Here is a 19813-nt window from a genome sequence, read left to right as displayed (position 1 = left end):
GTACATGCCTGCCAACAGCCTGAGGAGGATTTTTTTAAATGCTTATGAAATTGAGCTGTACTACCTGTATTATTTCCTGAAAAATCCTGTGCATTTTTCCCCTGACAAAACACAGAAACTGTAATTTCTAATATATAATGATTTGGTCTCATATGGCATTTATCTTCACAAGTGGAAGATTGTTCATTTGCTTGTAGCTATGTCATTTGTAAGCCATTAGGTGTGTCATATCAAATCTAAAACATCATTTATTATACAAAACTTTAATTTCTAGGATATTGTACCCACCTACAGTATTTTTTGTGATTAAGCATACATTAAAAATGACTTTCCAGGGGATCTTTTTTCATGGGCTCCCTCCTCCCCCCCCAAAAAAATTATCTTGGGCAGATGCTGCCGTCGTCATGCTATCATCTTTGTTGCTATGTTTTCTATTAAATATGAATGTGCCAGAAAATGATTGGTTAATTCACCACATCTATGCTACAGGGTGAGCTGTTTCTATGGTGAGTCACATTTTCATCTGATTGGCGATCTTAATCTACTCCAAGGGAATTTGGACCAACAAGATTTCAACTTGCCTGGAATAATTTCATTCTACTAGGTGGAGTTTAGGACAACTAATGTAAAAAAATCTGATGGCTGATGAAGGTATGAGGGTTTTGGGGGGATAGGGTGTGCAAAGGAAGCAGGAAGACTGTATCCCATACATTTTGAAGATGACAAGTTTCAGAGTAACAGCAGTGTTAGTCTGTATTCGCAAAAAGAAAAGGAGTACTTGTGGCACCTTAGAGACTAACCAATTTATTTGAGCATAAGCTTTCGTGAGCTACAGCTCACTTCATCGGATGCATACTGTGGAAACTGCAGAAGACATTATATACACAGAGACCATGAAACAATACCTCCTCCCATCCCACTCTCCTGCTGGTAATAGCTTATCTAAAGTGATCACTCTCCTTACAATGTGTATGATAATCAAGTTGGGCCATTTCCAGCACAAATCCAGGTTTTCTCACCCTCCGTGAGTTTGTGGGGGGGAGGGTGAGAAAACCTGGATTTGTGCTGGAAATGGCCCAACTTGATTATCATACACATTGTAAGGAGAGTGATCACTTTAGATAAGCTATTACCAGCCGGAGAGTGGGATGGGAGGAGGTATTGTTTCATGGTCTCTGTGTATATAATGTCTTCTGCAGTTTCCACAGTATGCATCCGATGAAGTGAGCTGTAGCTCACGAAAGCTTATGCTCAAATAAACTGGTTAGTCTCTAAGGTGCCACAAGTACTCCTTTTCATTTTGAAGATGGACAGTAGCTTACAAATATAATTTACCATGTTTCTTCATGAGGAAAGAGATTCAATTGGCAGATATACACAAAATATTCAGACTATTTTAATTTACATTAATGCATAGCACCGTCAGATTTATAAAGCTTTGAAATGCATAACAGTTAACACATAGATGTGTTTACATTGTACTGGAATAGGCAAAAGACATACGGCCGTTGACTGAAATGCTTATGCCACAGAAGTATAAGAATTTAAAAATAAAACTCAAATTTACTTTAGTATAGGACTACAAATTCCCCAAAATAAAGTGCCCTCTCTTGTGAATAGGTTTGAACAAGAAAGTTGAATAAATATCTAGTATCCCTTCATCAGAGATAGCTACTCCACAGAGGTTTCCTCCCAAAGGCTAGCCTACTTCAGTCGGCTTCTAAATTTGCACTCCCACATGCTATTACCACACTCATGTGTACAGAAAGGCATTTGTGTAACCAATCACTGAATTTGCACATATAAAATCAGAAACCACTTTTTGAACAATTCCTTTTCTGAAGCCTGATATAGACCAAGATTTTAAGACGCTCTCTTTGCGCATGAAAGCCATAAGGGTTCCAGGGAGATTAACAGAACAATTGTCTGGTTTCCTGATCTCAGGCTATCCTGCTGAAAAGAGCCACCATCCTTCGGTCTATGAGCAAATGGAGTGCACACAGACTGGCACGTCCCCATTTCACAGAATTCAAAGCAAGTATTTCATGTCATGCTGACACACCCAAAGTCTAGTAGTTTATAGACCAGCTCAGTTCTCACTCTCTCCTTTGCTCTACAAAATGTCAAAGTGCACTTTCCAGCTCCACGCCCTGGCAACGAAAAATCCCACCGTTTTTCAGTTGTACTGACAAGCATATGATAGGGAGTGAAGAGGAGCACCTACTCTATACTAGCATAAAATTAAAGAGTAAAAACTAAACACATTTTCATTTTTGCTTGAACCTGTGTTTGTAACCAAAATATAAATCAAACTCTCTGTTCTGATACTTGGATTTTAAGCTATTAAAACAGAATCAGGGTTTGTTCTTTCATGCTGTAAAGACATTTTAAAATCATGTAGTATAAAGTATGCTTTCTGGTCTATGTGTGTCAGTTATAAATAGTACCATTACTGAAAAGCAATTATTTCTAGTAGTATGTGCAAGATGTTAAAGAGCTGTACAAAAGGATCTGCTGAAAGAGACACTAAAAATGTAATTCAATTACAACAACTTGCGATGTCAAAAACACCAGACTTAGCAATAGTGGACAGCGGAGTCTAACATCAGGCTATATAAGTTTCTCTTTTAAAGTAGTTTTCCTCCTTTTGGAAGTGGACGGGCAAGGATTAAATGTGTAGAGAAGGAAATCAGGACAAGAATTCCGTGCAGTCAGGAACCTAAAGCTGAAGATATACTTTACAACAGGCTGTAATCGAAACAGCTAGGGACAGTGGCTTTGAAGATTATAAATTGAAGATCTAGCTGTAGTTATTCGCTTTAGTGAGGACATACAGAATGGAAGGTGATTACAGGAGATGCCTGCCTTCGGGAGTACATGGGAAATTAAGCAAAAGGAATTAGTGTTAAGACTCTGGAGAACCTCCTGTCTTTGAATTACTTAACCTCTCTTTCATTCTATGAGCTATTTTACAAGGATATTTTAATATTTTACAAAGATTATGCTTATCAGAACATCTGTCAAAAACTGCGGTAACAAATAAAAACAATATTTTGTAATTATTTAGGCCCTGATTCAGCAAACGTAAGCATGTGCTTACATTTCACTGAGTCAATGGGATATAAGCATTTGCTAAAGTGATTTGCCGAAGTGAGGCAGAATACAGAGGATCCCAAACTCTTGACAAACATGAATTAAGCCTCACACCCCTGGGAGGTAAGAAATTATCCCTGTGTAATGGATGGAGAATCTGGGGCCCATACAAACAGCTGAAACTGCTGTATTACACCAAGTGCTGTCAAACACACAAGTGAAAAAAAGGAAATAAACCGGAGAAAGTGTTCTGTTACAATCTAATAGCACTTAGATCTCTTCCATCTCTAATCTGACAGACAAGAGAACATGGGCAAATATTTTAGTCCATTCAGAATCTGCTCTTGGGGGGTCTATATCAATTTATAATATTGATTATATTAAATGCTATAACAATAATAGATATAAAATTTCATACAAATGTGACTTTCAAATTGAAAGTGTCCTACAACTTCTCTATCAGGATCACATGGGAAGCCTGTAAAAAGCTGCAAACAGAACCCAGGAATCCAGTCTACCAGTGCTTTTCTCCCATTCAAGGGGTCCAGAGTACACATGTGTTACGCCTAGTGACTGACTGCTTTGACTGACAAGTTCAACATTGGAAGATAATGTATTAGTTCTAAATTAGTAAACAAAGTAATACAATGGCATGGGGGTCCTGTTTTTGTTTGCAACACAGTTATCAGTAGATCGACATCACATCTCTGAAAAGAAAGTTTGCTAAGCTGCAAGGAAGAGCAAGCATTTTACTCGTCTTTACAAAAGCCTGTGTATATTTTAAAAGTTCTATCAATCCAACAGCTGTGCTGTACTATTTCTGCAAAATCTCATATTTGTAACTTTTTATTGTAAATAAAATCATTTTAGTGGCATACAATAAAATTCAATTTTCATCTTTAAAAATAAGCAGTAATTCATCTTGACACTTTTTAAAAGAAGGGAATTTGTGGGTTTTAATCCCTCAACTTCATTTTATGCTTTTAAAAAGTATCATAAAATGGGGACTTAATACATTCACAATATCTTCTTATTAAAGTCTTGAGGACAACCACTTTTGCCTAAAACAGCACTGAGAAGCAGCATTTATTTAAGTCAGAAAGAAAGGCAAACTCTCCAGCTGGTCCACAACTATTTTATAGTATTTTATTAAGAGCTTCTAAATTATCTAACAATAAAGGAAGAATGGCCCAGATTTTCAAAAGTGATTAGGGAGCACTGAACACCTATCCTCTGAAATTCAGGCTCTATTAGTATGTTTCAAGTTTGGCACCCAAAATCACTTAACTGTTTTGAAAATCATGGCTTTTATTAAATTTAGCAGAAAATTTGTATTTTTATTTCTGAGAAATCTGTATGTACCAAAGATTCCTATTGTCCTTATTGTCACACTGCCTCTGACACAGAAAGATCACACAAGCTTTCAGAAGTTCTCATGTCCCCTAACTCAAGGCAGAAATGCACATGTCAGAGCTTCTGACCAGTAAAGAGTGTATGTATATGCACATATATAGGTAAAATGCTATATATTGGTCTCTATATAAAAGAGAAACTATATAGTCTACATTTAAAGTGAAAACTAGGACTAAGAATATGCACAAGATGGAAGATCAACATCACAATACATAAGCAGGAAAGGTGGATTTCTAGGAGTTCAGAAATAGACTCAGCACAGTGCCAAGCAACACTTCATAACTGTATGAAGCAAGCTTTGCGTGTTTACCCTGCAGACCCTAAAAAAAGATGAGCAATTTGGGTGCTGGCATTCTTCTACAAAATAGGTGTTCCAACAGTATATCTTCCCTACAGATTTAACTTCAGTTATCTACACTCCCATAAGAGCAGCTACAATGCAAAAACACCACCAAAGCTGCTGTGTCCATGCTGGTGCTGCATGCATTCGTGAGTGGCATTAAGACTTGTAGGGGGACATACCGTGGTTATTTTCACTGCAGTAAACTGAGTCACTTCATGAATTCTTTTCCAGTCAATTGTAGGAGAACTTGTCTGTCATTTCTGGACACACAGGGGAACGGTAGAAAGGTGCTGGAGCACTCAAGTGGAGCAGACCTGCATCCACAGTGTAGAGCCATCAAGTTAGCTATTGATGAGCTGTGCTAACTCAGGCTTTAGCCTACCCCGACAGGCCTGGCAACTCGAGTTAAAAATACCACCCCACTCAGGTTAAATGTTTGTGTGTGCTGACAGGACTTGAGTTACAGGTAGTATCTGAGATCACTTGATGCTTGTTTTTGCTGCACAGTTATCTCTGACAGTTCCAGACAATCAGTGAGAAATGCAAGACAACCACTGGAAACGGGCTACAATTTTCAAACTTGAGTGCCTAAAATAGGAACTCAATCCATACTTGGGCACCTAAATAAAAGTGGCTAGATTTTCAGAGATGCCAAACACCCAGAACTTCCACTGAATTCTGTCAGTACAAATACCAGCTAACTCAGCAGCTCTTAAAAATCAATTTTTTTAAACATAATGAACTTTAGGTAAAAAAATAGCCCATGTAAGAAATCTGGTCGTGCAAATCAAAGAGTATGTCTACACAGGAATAAAAAACCTACAGCTGGCCCAGGTCAGTTGACTTGGGCTTGCGGGGTTCAGGTTCCAGGGTTGAGAAATAGATGTGTAGACATTCAGGCCTCGGCTGGATGGAGCCCAAGCTCTGGGACCCTGTGAGATACAGGGTCCCAGAGAGCCCAAATGTCTACACAGCGAACTTTAGGCCCACAGCCCGAGCCAGAGCCTGAGTCAGCTGACCTAGGCCAGCTGCAGTCATGCTGCGGGTCTTTTATCCCTGTGTAGACAAACCCCAAGAGGCTCAAAAGGGACTTCGTTAATTGTGTAAACACCATGTTTAAATCCCATAACACTGTGACTCTTTCAGATGTGCTGTTATGCTGCACTCTCATAATAAGCCAGACAACTAAAGGCTGTACAGAAATTGAAGTCAAATAACAGAAAGACTAATAAGAAAGTAGTTTAAAGACCAGACCCATTCAAGGTGATAAATAATTTGTTTAGGACAAATGAAGTGTCGTGTTTACAATAGACCAGATATCCTTCAGCATGAAAACACTTTAAATGAGCTCTCCAACTCAATCTGACCATATCAGGTTTCAGAAAAACTGAATGAGAAGCAAATAATTTTTTGTTTGTTTGAAACAGCATCTTTGAGGGAACAGGTCATCCAGATACAAGAGTAACTTTCGTCTCTAAGGTGTGTGACAAAGTTCCTCCTCTACCTTGGTGGGTCTTGCACTTATTGGCGGATTTGCTCGCCTTGGAGCTTCACGGCAGCCCTCAGCTTGGCCGTTCTTCTGAACCCACAGTCCAGGTCAACTCCTCCTGTGTCTGACCAGGAGTTGGGAGGTTTGGGGAGGAACCCGGGCCCACCCTCTACTCCGGGTTCCAGCCCAGGGCCCTGTGGAATGCAGCTGTCTAGAGTGCCTCCTGGAACAGCTGTGCAACAGCTACAACTCCCTGGGCTACTTCCCCATGGCCTCCTCCCAACACCTTCTTTATTGTCACCATAGGACCTTCCTCCTGGTGTCTGATAATGCTTGTACTCCTCAGTCCTCCAACAGTACGCGTTCTCACGCTCAGCTCCTAGCACCTTTTGCTCCCAGCTCCTTACACGCACCACAAACTGAAGTGAGCTCCCTTTTTAAACCCAGGTGCCCTGATTAGCCTGCCTTAATTGATTCTAGCAGCTTCTTGATTGGCTGCAGGTGTTCTAATCAGCCTGTGTCTTAATTGTCTCCAGAAGGTTCCTGATTGTTCTGGAACCTTCCCTGTTACCTTACCCAGGGAAAAAGGGACCTACTTAACCTGGGGCTAATATATCTGCCTTCTATTACTCTCCTGTAGCCATCCGGCCTGACCCTGTCACAGGTGCCACAAGCACTCCTTGTTTTTGCTGATACAGACTAACATGGCTACCACTCTGAAACCTGTGTAGTTTGAAAGAGCAACGAGTAAGTCTGTGGTACAACTGCACTATTCTTGCCCTAATGGACAGTGAGCCACTTACAAAATTACTTAAGTCAAGGTCACACCATGGTACTAGCTCAATACAGCTGAGACAACAAAGCCAAAAGTTAGAAGTAGAGTATGAATTTATATAATAAAATCTTAGCACCAGGTAGAGAAAAATGGATACACTCCATTTATTAAGTAAAATTCCATATCAACATAAATAAAAATATTCATACTGCTTTTACTAGATATTTTTAATAGTGTTTAAAATTATTATTCATGTTTTCCAAAGGCAAAAGTTATTTGCCAGTCAGGCAGCCAGCGTACCCTGATTCTTGGCTGAAAACCAAAGCAACGTCACTGTAAGGAGTCTGCTTTCTCCAAAGAGCATATCTGGAAGAACTGATATGCTTTTATCATAGTAAAACATCATGAATTTTAAGTTGCTGTAGAAAGTAACCAGACTACAGTATATTTAAACCACTAAGAGTATTTCTCTTTAAAGGCAGACTTCTCACAGACAATATTATTCCATGTCCCTGTCAAATAACGAGGTATTATTTTTTCTCTGTTGAGCGCCATCTATAGTCATGGGAATCTACTTTAGAAGATGTGGTCCCTGCCCAAAGAAGCTTATAATTTAAAAAAACTGGACAGAAAATACAACTCATACACAAGACACCTGATGACCAGTGACTGGAAGGTTCAATCTCACAGTTGTGTAGCTGGTTTTGTTTGATTTTAATTTCACTTGTGGGTTATCAAAGGGGATTTAGTGAACATAACTCAGCAGAAATTAAAACATTTTCTTTATTTGTTACTTAAAAGAAAAATTCAAAAGTAATAAATGGCCATTATTAAAACTCAACAAGTTTCCTGTTTCCCCTCCTACTCCTACAGAACCATACTATTCAGATAAAAGTATCACATAAGGAAACAAGTGGTTAACTTCTCACAAGTATTGATAACTCAATGCAACATCACGAGCATATCTCACAGTTACCACAGCATGCCCCACAAACCAGTACAAAACACTGAAAAACAATCATTCCTAACATTGTAGAAGCATCTTTTAAAGCGAAAGGGGTGCTTTTATGTTATTGGTTTGAATTCGGCCTGGGTTAGTAATATGAAAGGGATTACAATACCATCCAATGGCCATTTGCCAAAACAAAATGAATTGCAGTGTCCATATCACAAAACACAACTTTTACAACTGCCCCCTCCTTCTCAGTCTCAGCAGAAAAAAAAGGTTAATTAGCGAACAGGCCACAGAGAACGGCCTTCACTCTCACTTCAAGAGGTAGTCTCTCTACAAGTCAGGTTCGAAGTATCTCGGCAGGGAGATGAGGTCAGTGTATGAAAAAAAGCAATATTACTGCCTTAAATATACTCATGAAGGACAGGTTAAATTCACCAGCTTCTGAGCACTGAATTCACTTTAGAAATAATACTGGGACGAGGAATGGTCTGACTGTCTAGTGATAAATGCTCTGATCTATCTCTGGGGAGACTTAAGTTTGATACTTGTTCCTGTTTTCTTGTTTCCCAGGCTGAGAATACTGCAAAAGCAAGAAAATTCAATGCTTGCTTATATGCACAGGGGTACCAGATTTAACTAAAGTGTGATTTTAAACAAATTTAGTTAAACCTGTACAAACAGCTGTGTGGACATTCTTATTTCAGTTTAAACCAGGCTTTATTTTGGTTTGGTTTAAATAGAGGAGGAACAGGTTTAAACTAAACCAAAATGAGCCATTCAAAATAAGAGTCCACACAATGGTTTGCACACCAGTTTAACTTATCTGATGTAGACAAGGTCACAGATCCTCAGGAAAGAAAGTGCCTTGTTCTACTCAACAGCAAGTCATCAGGCCTATTAAGGAGCAGATGTAACTAATTTGAAAGGGACAGTTGTTCATTTGGCCACTGTCTTCAGAAGAATGGTGTCTGATATGCCCCGAAGATCTTAATGGTATCTGGAAGGAAGAGGGGCAAGCCATAGTCTTAAAATGTGGATTATAATGATGTTTCAGGTACAGTCAAAGATAGAGAGGAAAAATATATGGGAAAAAGTTAGGGCATTTGTTTCTATTTGTATTTAATTATATCAACAGAGTTAAAGCTCCTGTAGATGTTATCCACAGTAGATTAAATTAGCCAAGGTACAGCCAATTAAAGAGACATGATCAAAGTTCTAAAATTTGAGCAATGTTTCCTCCTCTCCCTCCCCTTCTCAGTTCGCAAAATCCACATAGAATTCATTATTTCTCCTAAACAGCAAATAGGGAGTGGTGGAAGCTGCCAACATATATGTGCATTCATAATAGAAAAACATTGATAAAATGAGTCAGATTTTAAAAAGGTGATCAAAATAATTTTAGAAAGTTTATTTACTGAAGTATCCACTAAAGTCTAGGTAACTAAAACCTCCATCGCTTCCATTTATTTAAAAAAATGCTAGCACTACTATACACCTATTCAGGACTTCAAAGGTTCAAAACTATCTGCTAAACAATTTGATTTGATTTGTTTAGAAGAGAACTTCGTGTTGGTGAAAGACCCATTATCTAACCTTATGGATAGTTTTTACCTAGAGAGAACTTCTGTGGCTATGAAACCCACAAACACTAGGTAGAGTGAAGAATGAATAACTCATTTACCACAACAAATTCAACACACTGAAATCTGAGACTCATAAGGGAATCAGGCTGCAAAAAAGCTTGTTTGGTGACCATTGGTGGCCTTCAGAGAAGAAAGTAAAAGGGTTAAGATCACTCTTTGTAAACCACAAACTGTCTCTTCCCTTCAAAAAAAAACCCATCACAAAAAAACAACTACCTTATTATAAACAGAATTCCACGGTAATAGGAGAGGGTCTACCTGGCAAAAGATCCCCCTCTCTCTCTTCCACCATACTCTGGGTAAAGTCTTCTCTTCAGCCCTGCAGTAGCAATTGGGAATGAGCCTTTGGAAGGCTGAATTTTCACTTTAAGCAGCAGGGCTGGCCTTAGGGAAAACGGTGCCCTGGGTGAACTTGTACTTTGGCCCCCTGGCCCAACTGCCTCCCCCGCCATTGCCCCTAGGCCCCACTGCCTCCCCGACCTCCACAAATACCCCCTAGCCCCCATTACTTCCCAAGAATTCCTCACTCATACCCCCTGGGCCCTGCTGCCTCCCCAGACTCCCCACCCACCCCATTGCCCCCAGGCCCCGCCGTCTCCCCCACTGCCCCAAGCCTCCTTCCATGGCCTCAAACCCCAGACCTAGCCCGTTCCTTGCCTCTTGACCATGGATGGTGACCCCTGATCACAGCACCCTGGGCAGTTGCCCACGTCGCCCACCTCACCATAAGGCTGGCCCTGTTAAGAGGGACTCTACTAAATTGAGACTGAGGGCATGTCTACACTGGCAGAGTTACAGCGCTGCTCAGAGCACTGAAGGGAAACTGCTGTTGTGTGTTCACATTGTCAGCTGCCTGCGCAATAGCATGTTCACACTTGCAGCACTTGCAGCGGTATTCGGAGCGGTGCACTCTGGGCAGCTATCCCACAGAGCATCTCTTCCTCTTCTGCCGCTAAGAGCTGTGGGAAGGCGGGGGGGGGGTGTCACGGGGCATCCTGGGTCCTGTCTCAATGACCCATGATGCACTGCTTCGCATCCCAGCGATCCTTGTGCTTCTGTCCACATTTGGCACCATCTCTCAACAGTTTATGTATTGCGCGCCCTGCCTCTTTGAGCTACAGGAATGGATCCCGAACTGTTGACCAGTATGCTGCTCGCTCTGACCAACAGGTCACAAGTGGCAGTGGAGTTATTCCTTAAACTAAAAAGGCAAGAGGAGTGCAACATTGATTTTACCACGCGCAGTAGCTACGACACGAGATTGCTCGTGGCATTCAAGGAGATGCTGACCACGGTGGAACGCCACTTTTGGGCTGGGGAAACAAGCACCGAATGGTGGGATCACATCGACATGCACGTCTGGGATGATGAGCAGGGGCTACAGAATCTTCGGATGAAGAAAACAACATTCATGGGACTGTGTGATGAGCTTGCCCCAGCCCTACGGCACAAGAATGAGAGCTGCCTTGCCACTGGAGAAGCGCATGGCAATTGCACTGTGGAAGCTGGTTACTCCAGACTGCTACCAATCGGTTGCTAATCTTTTTGGAGCGGGAAAGTCTACTGTTGGACTTGTGTTGACAGAAGTGTGCAAGGCCATTAATTGCATCCGGCTCCAAAAGACCATGACTCTGGGCAATGTGCGTGACATTGTAGATGGCTTTACACAAATGGGCTTCCCTAACTGTGGAGGTGCGATAGATGACACGCATATTCCAATTCTGGCACCAGACCACCTAGCCACTGAGTACATTAATCACAAGGGGTATTTCTCAATGGTTCTCCTGGCACGTGTGGATCACCATGGTTGTTTCAGAGACACTAATGCAGGCTGGTCCAGAAATGTGCAAGAAGCACACATCTTTCAGAACACTGGCCTATTCAGGAAGCTGCAAGCAGGGACTTTCTTCCTGAACCAGAAGATCACCATAGGGGAAGTCGAAATGCCCACTGTGATCCTGGGAGACCCCGTCAACCCCTTGATACCGTGGCTTATGAAGCCATACGCAGGGCAACTTGATAGCAGCAAGGAGCGGTTCAACAACAGGCTGAGCGAGTAGAGAATGACTGTTGAGTGTGCTTTTGGCCATTTAAAAGCCCGCTGGCGCTGCCTCTATGAGTAGCTGGACCTGGACGATGACAATATTCCTATGGCTAGAGATGCATGCTGTATGCGCCATTATATTTGTGAAAGGAAGGGTGAAATCTTCACTCAGGGCTGGATCGCAAAGGCTCAGCACCTGTAGGCTGAGTTCGAACAGCCGGAGACCAGGGCTTTTAGAGGGGCACAGCACAGGGCCACAAAGATCAGGGATGCCTTGAGGCAGCAATTTGAAGCTGAAAGCCATTAATGTTGATATGCTTGGGAGTGCAGTGCTTGTAATGCTAGGATGATGCAGTATGTGGGTTTAAAATAATTGTATGTTGTTTTGCAGGGCTCTTTTTGCTGTCAATTAATAGAATAAAGATTGCTTTCAAACCAACACAATTCTTTTATTAAAAAACAACCGGAGGAGAGAGTCAAACAAAAAAAAAACGCATCAGCAGTGAGGGGGATGGGGGAAGGGAAGGTCCCAGGAGGAGGAGGGGTCCCGGGACAGCTAAAGACTTACGTATGTCCAGGGATCATATCCAACATTCTCCTTTGGAGTACAATGCAGTGGATACTGTATTTCAGCAGGGCCAAACTGCAGAGGGATGGGTGTTGAGTGGAGTGGGTAGTGGGAGTCTGCAGTGCTGGACTGTGAGGGGGGAGGAATGGAATGTTGCAGGTATAGACTGGAGCCAGGAGGTTGATAAGAGTGTGTTGGTGGTGTCTGAGGGGCACATGGGAACAGTTTTGTGACAGCAGCTGCAGGGGAGAGAGGGCGTGGAGCTGCTCTATTTGAAGAGCTAGTATCGCCTGCAGCGTGTCTGCTTGGCGCTCCATAACATTTAAGAGATGCTCCATGGCTTCATTCTGGTGTGCCACGTTCTCTTTTCAGTCCTCTTCAGTCTCTTCTCCTCGCTGTCCCACCACTCCTTCAGTTCCACTTTCTCAGCGATGGAATGTATCATAACATCACACAGAAAGTCCTCCTTAGTTCTTCTTGGCCGCTTTCTAATTCTGCGCAGCTGTTCAGCCACTGATAAAGAGGGAGGCTGCGCTCCCAAGGTCATCTGTGAAGTTTAAACGCAACATTTTACAGCAGCAGTACTGTTTGCAACACAGAAAATACTGACTCAGTGCTTTAAAACACAGCCAATACTCACACACCTGTCATTAACTGGCTAACCCCAGGCAAGCACACATGTGCCACAAGACCCCCAAAATGGTGAGTAGCTGCAGGGGCAGGGTAAATCAACGTTCCCGGTCCCTGCAGTACACTTGGCACATGGCTCTTGGGGAGAGCCAGCACTGTAGCGAGGGCCTGATAATCATTCCTGTCCCTAGACTTTCCTCAGGATAATGGAAGATATCTCGCTGCTAAGGGTGAGCAGGAAATCAAGTGAGGGTCTTCTCCAAGCCTGTGGCTTCCGCCCTGGACCCTATGTGGCTCGCCTGTGTGCGGCAATGCCCCCCACCCCACCCCACGACAGCACAGTGCATGGAAAAGTTACTGTTAATGGGCCAAGAAACTAAGCAGCTCTGCCGAGGAACCTGCGGCAGCGGATTGCCCAGTATCTCCATGAGAGTTTCCTAGAGATCTCGGAGGTAAGATCCCTGTGAAGTGAAGGAGTCAATCAACAGCCTGTTCCACCGCTCAGACTAGGCATGCAGTGGGAGTCAAGCATTGCTTTCTGCAACCCTCCTGATTCCGACAAATCACTTCAGAGATTCCCAAAATCAGATCCACTTACCAGGGGCCTCCTCTCCCGTTTGCACTTCGCCAAGATCCAACTATTGTGACTGGCTAGCCTCCTCCAGGGTAGAAAAGAGCTCTGGGCTGCATACATCTCTGACCTCTAAGTCATCCTCTGCCTCTGGGTCCCCCTCCCCCACCACATCCTCATCCAAGATTTCCTCATCCTGGGCTTGGTCCACTCTTGACTGGCATGCGAGCCACCAAAGTATCCACAGTGGTCTTCGCAATGGAAGTGGGGTCACCACCGAGTATTGCATCCAGCTCCTTGTAGAACCGGCAACTCGTGGGCACAGCACCAGAGCAGCTGTTTGCCTCCCATGTCTTGTGGTAGGCGTTCTGCAGCTCCTTCACTTTGACCCTGCACTGCAATGTGTCCCGGTAATGTCCCCCTTCTGTCATGCATCGTGAAATCCATCAGTAGGTATCATCATTCCTATGGCTGAAGCACAGCTGGGACTGGACAGCCTCCTCTCCCCAAATGCTGATAAGGTCCAGCAGCTTGGCACTGCTCCAAGCAGGGCATCGCCTGATGTGTGGAGCAGGCATGGCCACCTGGAAAGATGCACTGAGACCAATGCAAGCATCACCAAGCAAACAGGAAGGGGACTTTCAAAATTCCCAAGGAATTTAAGGGGTGGGGCTGACTGTTGGTCACCTGAGGGCAGGGCAGTAGAGTTCAAACCAACGACCAGAGAGGTGAGAACAGGCATTGTGCAACACTCCCGGAGGACCACTGCAGCGCTGTAATCAACCATGATGTCTACCCTACCACCACAGCGCTGTAGCCCCGGCGCAGAAAGCTGTACGCCTCTCGTTGGGTTTTTTTTTTTTTTATTAAAGCACTACAACTGCGCAGTTTCTGTGCACTAAGTGGCTTGGCAGTGTGTAAAGTTTGGGAGTTACAGCGCAGAAAGTTGTTTTATTGAGCACAAACCTGCCAGTGCAGACAGGGCCCAAGAGCTAGGGATTCTGCCTTACACCACTTCCCAAAGATCAGTGGCAACTTGTCAACTCCCTCTCTCCACTGCTCAACCAAAAGCAGAAAAAGAATGAAAGGTGATAAGCCTCCAGGAATACAGAGCTTAACACCTATATGGGAGGTGATAACTGCTCTGTAACAAAAAGATTATCACAGTGGAATCCAATCTATGAATAGACTGAAGCTTCACTTGTATATACTGTATTATGAAAGGTTTCAGAGTAGCAGCCATGTTAATCTGTATCTGCAAAAAGATGAAGTGAGCTGTAGCTCACGAAAGCTTATGCTCAAATAAATTTGTTAATCTCTAAGGTGCCACAAGTACTCCTTTTCTTTTTGTCTATTATGAAAGTTATTCATTTTTGAGAAGAGGTGAACCAGTTCAGCTGCACCCATCATTGATACCACCATCAACCAATTTTTGTAATACAGACATGACTTAAGAGAATACGTGGTTTTCTGGGTTCTTCTGTTTTCCAAATTAACGTTTATGAAATTAAAATTCAATTTCTGTCCTTAGGAGAAATTTTGCAGCTTATGAGACTTCTCTCCGCTATGCTATCCAAAAGAAACGTTTTACCTATTTCATTGTGCAAACAGAAGTACTTTGGGAATCCTACTTTGCCACACAACATGGGGCTTGAAATGAATGCAGGCTATCTGGGAAAAATGCCAGATGTCAGTTAAAAGATCTCTTATTAACCTGCAAGTAAAGCACGCACAAGTATTTGCCAGCATGGTTTTGTACTAAAGGGTTATAAAACTAGAAGGGTTTAGGACATTTACAATCCCAGGAGGTCCACATACCAGTAGAAAAGCTATTAGCTGGAAACTTAACAGAAAAACGGTTTCACAGGCCCCATCCTTACCGAGGATTTTTGGGGATTTCTAACTGGTTAGGTTCTCAGAATACACAAAAGAAGTGAAACTTTTCCTACCATATATGCTACCCTTCCAGATTTCTGATTCAAGAATCCTACAAGCATTTTAACATGAAACAGACAAGTAGAATGAACAAGTATTTTTGTAGTTAAAGGGAGGGAGAGAGTGAGAGTCAGGCATTAGACTGAGTCAAGTACTAAATTCTGTTCGCAGCTCTGCCAATGACTCACTTGTGACTTTAGGAAGTTACAACCTTGCTATGACTCAGATTTCCCAACTGTAAAAGTGGCAATAATACTTATAACTTTTGTGAAGCACTCTGATAACTACAGATCAAGGTATGTATGTTCTAAATATCATCTCTGGACAGCAGTTAAAAAGCATACTGTAAAACCTCACAGTAGCGAAAGTAATGCTGGCTACTACCTTAGATGACAAACTTGTTACTGTATATTTTAAATGCCCGATGTAGGACAACAAAAATCTTCATATAAAACAATGCTACTGCTGAACTCAGGAATTTTGGGATGAGATATATTATTTGGGGTGATCATCACACAGCACTCAGGCCAATTATTATGCATATCATAATCAAAAGTAGGATATTCAATTAGAAAAGTTCACTAGCAGAGAGTAATGTAGTTTTATTAAACCAAATGCCTGCCAATCAGTAACTGACGTGCTACTGTAAATATTATTCTGAGCAGAAAATCCAGTTAAAAACTGGTCTGTAAAAGTTATTAGGTAGTACCACCACTAGTTAAATAATCTGGTTTGAAATGATGTTAGACATTCCTTCAGACAGAACTATTATAATTATTTATATTATATTACTATAGCATCCGCGGCATCGAGGCCCTACTGTGCTAGGTGAGACCAAAAAAAAAAAAATTCCCTGCCTCATAGAACATAAGTGGTATCTTATCATTCTTACCCAAAACAAAATATATTTAAGAGTTGCAAAGACCTAAAATAACAGGAATCAAGTCCAGAAATCTGAACACCTAACATGTTTTGCAGAAAATATATCACCATAAGCTATTTAAATACAATGAACGTTTTCGTGATAGGCTACTCAAGGGTCAAACAAAAGTATGCTGGTTAATGAAACAGCCTTATACAAATGTGGAATGGCTCAGTACTCAATATGTTTGGGATATTTTGGGGTGCTCTCTTAAGATGGCTGCATACTAAAGGTTCATTATACAGGTTTTACTACAGCTAATCTGAATCTATTTTTAGTTGCTTTGCAAAATAAAACATTACACTAACTTGTTGCTATGAAAACCAAAATATATCTTACTCAAAAGAGACTAAATAGCTTTGCATATTTATTCAGATTAATACATTATGGTAAAATTGTGCATTTACAGGGCTTCAAGGTGCCACAATAACATTTAATTTATCAAAATATGACTAAGCTATATTACTATTTTAATTGCATTAAACCACTAAAACCAGAATGTGTTAGAATTTTACTAGTTGAAAAATACATCTTTGCCTTGTTCCATACCCACAAACTTGTTACTCATCTGTAAGGCCGCCAATCTTTCATGGAGGTCACAGAAGTCACAGAAGTTCCGGAAAGTCACGGAATCCGTGACTTCTGCAGCTGCAACTATGCCCCGCCCCCCCCGGAACAGCAGAGGCAAGGTCCCAGGCCTCTCCCCACCTCCAGAAGCAACAGCGTCCGCTGGAGTGTGCACGCGCACACATACACACACGCTCCACCATAGCAGGTAAGATATAGTTAAGGGCATTTTTAGTAAAAGTCATGGACAGGTCACTGGCCATGACTTTTTGGTTATTGCCCGTAACGTGTCCATGACTTTTACTAAAAATACCCGTGACTAGATCATAGCCTTACTCATCTGTTATAGACAGAGCTCATAGCACCACTTATTAGTTAAGGTTGCTCAATACGTTCCACTGAATAATGAAGTTTGGCAAACAATTCAGACTGAAATTTTCCATGCTGAGTATCTGCCTCAAGCTGATTTGGGTGGTTCTCCCCCCCACCCCCCAAATTTTGAACAAAAATGATCCAGCCATTTCTGAAAGTTAAGGAAAAAATGTTGTTTTGCTCATGTTAAAAAAAAATCACCACAACCATTTAATTGAGAAGCTGTAGTACTTCCATGCCTTAGGAGCAGGGAATTTAAATTTGGCAATGGAGGGTTGGGGGTTCACCCTGGGACCAGGGATGTGTTTTTTTGTCATTCATGTGAAAAACTGCCCAAGTTTGGCCCTGTTACAAGCTCTTAAAAAAAAAATATCTGTTTGGACATGCTCAGTAATAGCTTGTTAGGGTTTGGCAGCTATATTTTCTTAATTTTTCTGGCATCACGGATGCTCCATAAACCAGAGCTACAAGGCTGGGCAGGACTTTCCTTGCAATTGCTCCTCCTGGCAGCCAGGGCCACTGTGATGCTGGGCACTAGAACAGCGAAAGGAGATTCTTTCTTCATTTGCTCTCAATGTTCTTCCCCTCCGCATTTGAGTCAAGATTGGGACTCAGCAGGGGGAAACTTGGACAAGGACCTTGGATGCAGGGTGGACTGGGATTAGGTAAGCAAGGAAGGCGGACTTCTGTGGGGAAAAAATAGTAGATGATCATGTAATTGAAGTCTATCAAAGTCTACTATAACGCAAATGCACATGAAGATCAAATTAAAGTTGCACACGCAATCATAATTCTGGTTTTTCTTAGCTTTAAGATGCTTGATTTTGCAACCTTAACATTCTTTTGATGTAGTTTTTTAATGTAACTTTTAGAATGACTCAGACCACAGAGAAATGGAGTCAAACTCTAGTAAGTTGCTTTTTGAGAAGAAGCGAATAGCTTATTTTAAAACCACTAGGCTTTATATAATCAGACAAGTTGAAACTGGTTGAAAAAGAGATCTAACAACTCGAGAACTTGCAAAAAGGAGCTCCAAACATGTACACAGTGTCACTGTTGGTGTTGTCTTTAGGTCATGTACTACCAATTGAAGTGACTGCAAAGCGTCCACTGTCAGGAAAGCTTTAGCCAACTGAAGTTGAGCAGAGATCCTGTGAACTCTATCATCACTGTTGATGCAAGGAACGACTTCTCATAGTTCAGCAGTAGTTCCAAGTAGGGGAACAGAGAGAGGATACAATCTAAGCCTGTTCCAGTCTCCTCCCAAGAGGTGCCTCTGATCAGCTACTAGTTCAGGTATCACCAAATTTGGATTCCCTATGGAATCCCTGTGAATTCCTTAGGTGTGCCATTATTATGCCCAGACAATTGGTGAAAACTTCTCAGTGTCATGAAGAGTCTGAAGGGCAGAACTCTGTATCAGTAATGGTTTGGCTCCACTCTGGACATTAGGTACTTCCTGTGGGCTGGATGGATAGCTATATGGGAAGTACACATCCTGCAAGCTAAGCACTACAAACAAGTCTTGAGCTTGGAGTGATAGAATGACTGAGTCAAGCGTTACCATTCTGAACCTGAGACTGCATATGTATTTGTTGAGTCTACTCAGGCCTAAGATAGGATGAAGATCTCCCCTTTTATTTTCAGAATGAGGAAATAGAAGAAAAAGAAGCTTCTTCCCTAATATTCCTGGAGAACCTGCTCTACGGCTCCTATTAAAACCAATGAGACTACTTTTGTTAGTAATAGGCTCTTGTGAGAAGGGTCCTTGAAGAGGAATGGTGGTGGGGGTAGGAAGTAGTGAGTGCAATTGGATGGGGTAGCCTTGGGCAATAATCTCCAACAACTCCAATAATCTGATGTTACAGCAGACCAGGCCTGATGGAATGGGGTGAGGTGGCTTCTGAACATTGAGATCCACGGACTCATTCTCATGCAGCTCATGACCACCTCATCAATTCTGCTGATGAGTCATCACAACAGATCAAGGAAGGCTGTCACTCCCTGTTGCACCTCAGACATTTCCTGGCATAGTAATTGTTTGTCTGTGGTAAGGTGAGGCACCCTATCTCTGCTGGAGCATGGTTGAGGGTGGTATGCCTTTGATAGGGCAGATGAATATAAATTCCCAAGGAGCATGATGTCTCCTTGGAATCCTTCAGTGAGTGTAGGGTGTTATCGGTCCATCTGCTGAACAGTTCCAAGCCGTCAGAGAGCACGTCCTCACATGTGGCTGGTACCCCATGAGGGATGACTGAAGGTTGGAGCCACCAGACTTTCTGCACTGTCACCTCCGTGGCCATAGATCAGACTGTGGTGTGTATTGCTGCCTGCAAGCACATCATGGCCACTAGTCAGCCTTCCTTTATGAGGTCTTTCAGGTTCCTCTCTGCTTTCATGAGGGAGGTTTGCCACAAAGGGCATTACCATGTTCCCCGTTAGGATGCAGTTGGCCAGCAATACCTGGCAGTTGGCCACTTAAGTGGTGTGAAA

General features: G+C 42.3%; 1 protein-coding gene across 14 annotated transcripts in view; it reads right to left on the bottom strand.

The window, feature by feature from the left end:
• TNRC6B (trinucleotide repeat containing adaptor 6B) overlaps window positions 1-19813 on the bottom strand; it is a 212332-nt gene that overhangs the window by 63728 nt on the left and 128791 nt on the right. For 8 of the 14 annotated variants that reach the window (XM_073326897.1, XM_073326911.1, XM_073326926.1 and 5 more), the window contains exon 2: window positions 12324-12870. The exons of the other annotated variants lie outside the window; for them this stretch is intronic. In XM_073326897.1, coding sequence (XP_073182998.1) covers window positions 12324-12661 — 338 coding nt within the window. In that variant the 5' untranslated portion in view covers window positions 12662-12870. The remainder of the gene's footprint in view (window positions 1-12323; window positions 12871-19813) is intronic. 14 annotated transcript variants of the gene reach the window in all.

This window comes from Lepidochelys kempii, chromosome 1 (assembly GCF_965140285.1).
Source record: "Lepidochelys kempii isolate rLepKem1 chromosome 1, rLepKem1.hap1, whole genome shotgun sequence".
Lineage (NCBI taxonomy): Eukaryota > Metazoa > Chordata > Testudines > Cheloniidae > Lepidochelys > Lepidochelys kempii.
Note: the sequence above shows the minus strand (reverse complement) of the source record. Positions and strands in the feature narration are given on the sequence as shown.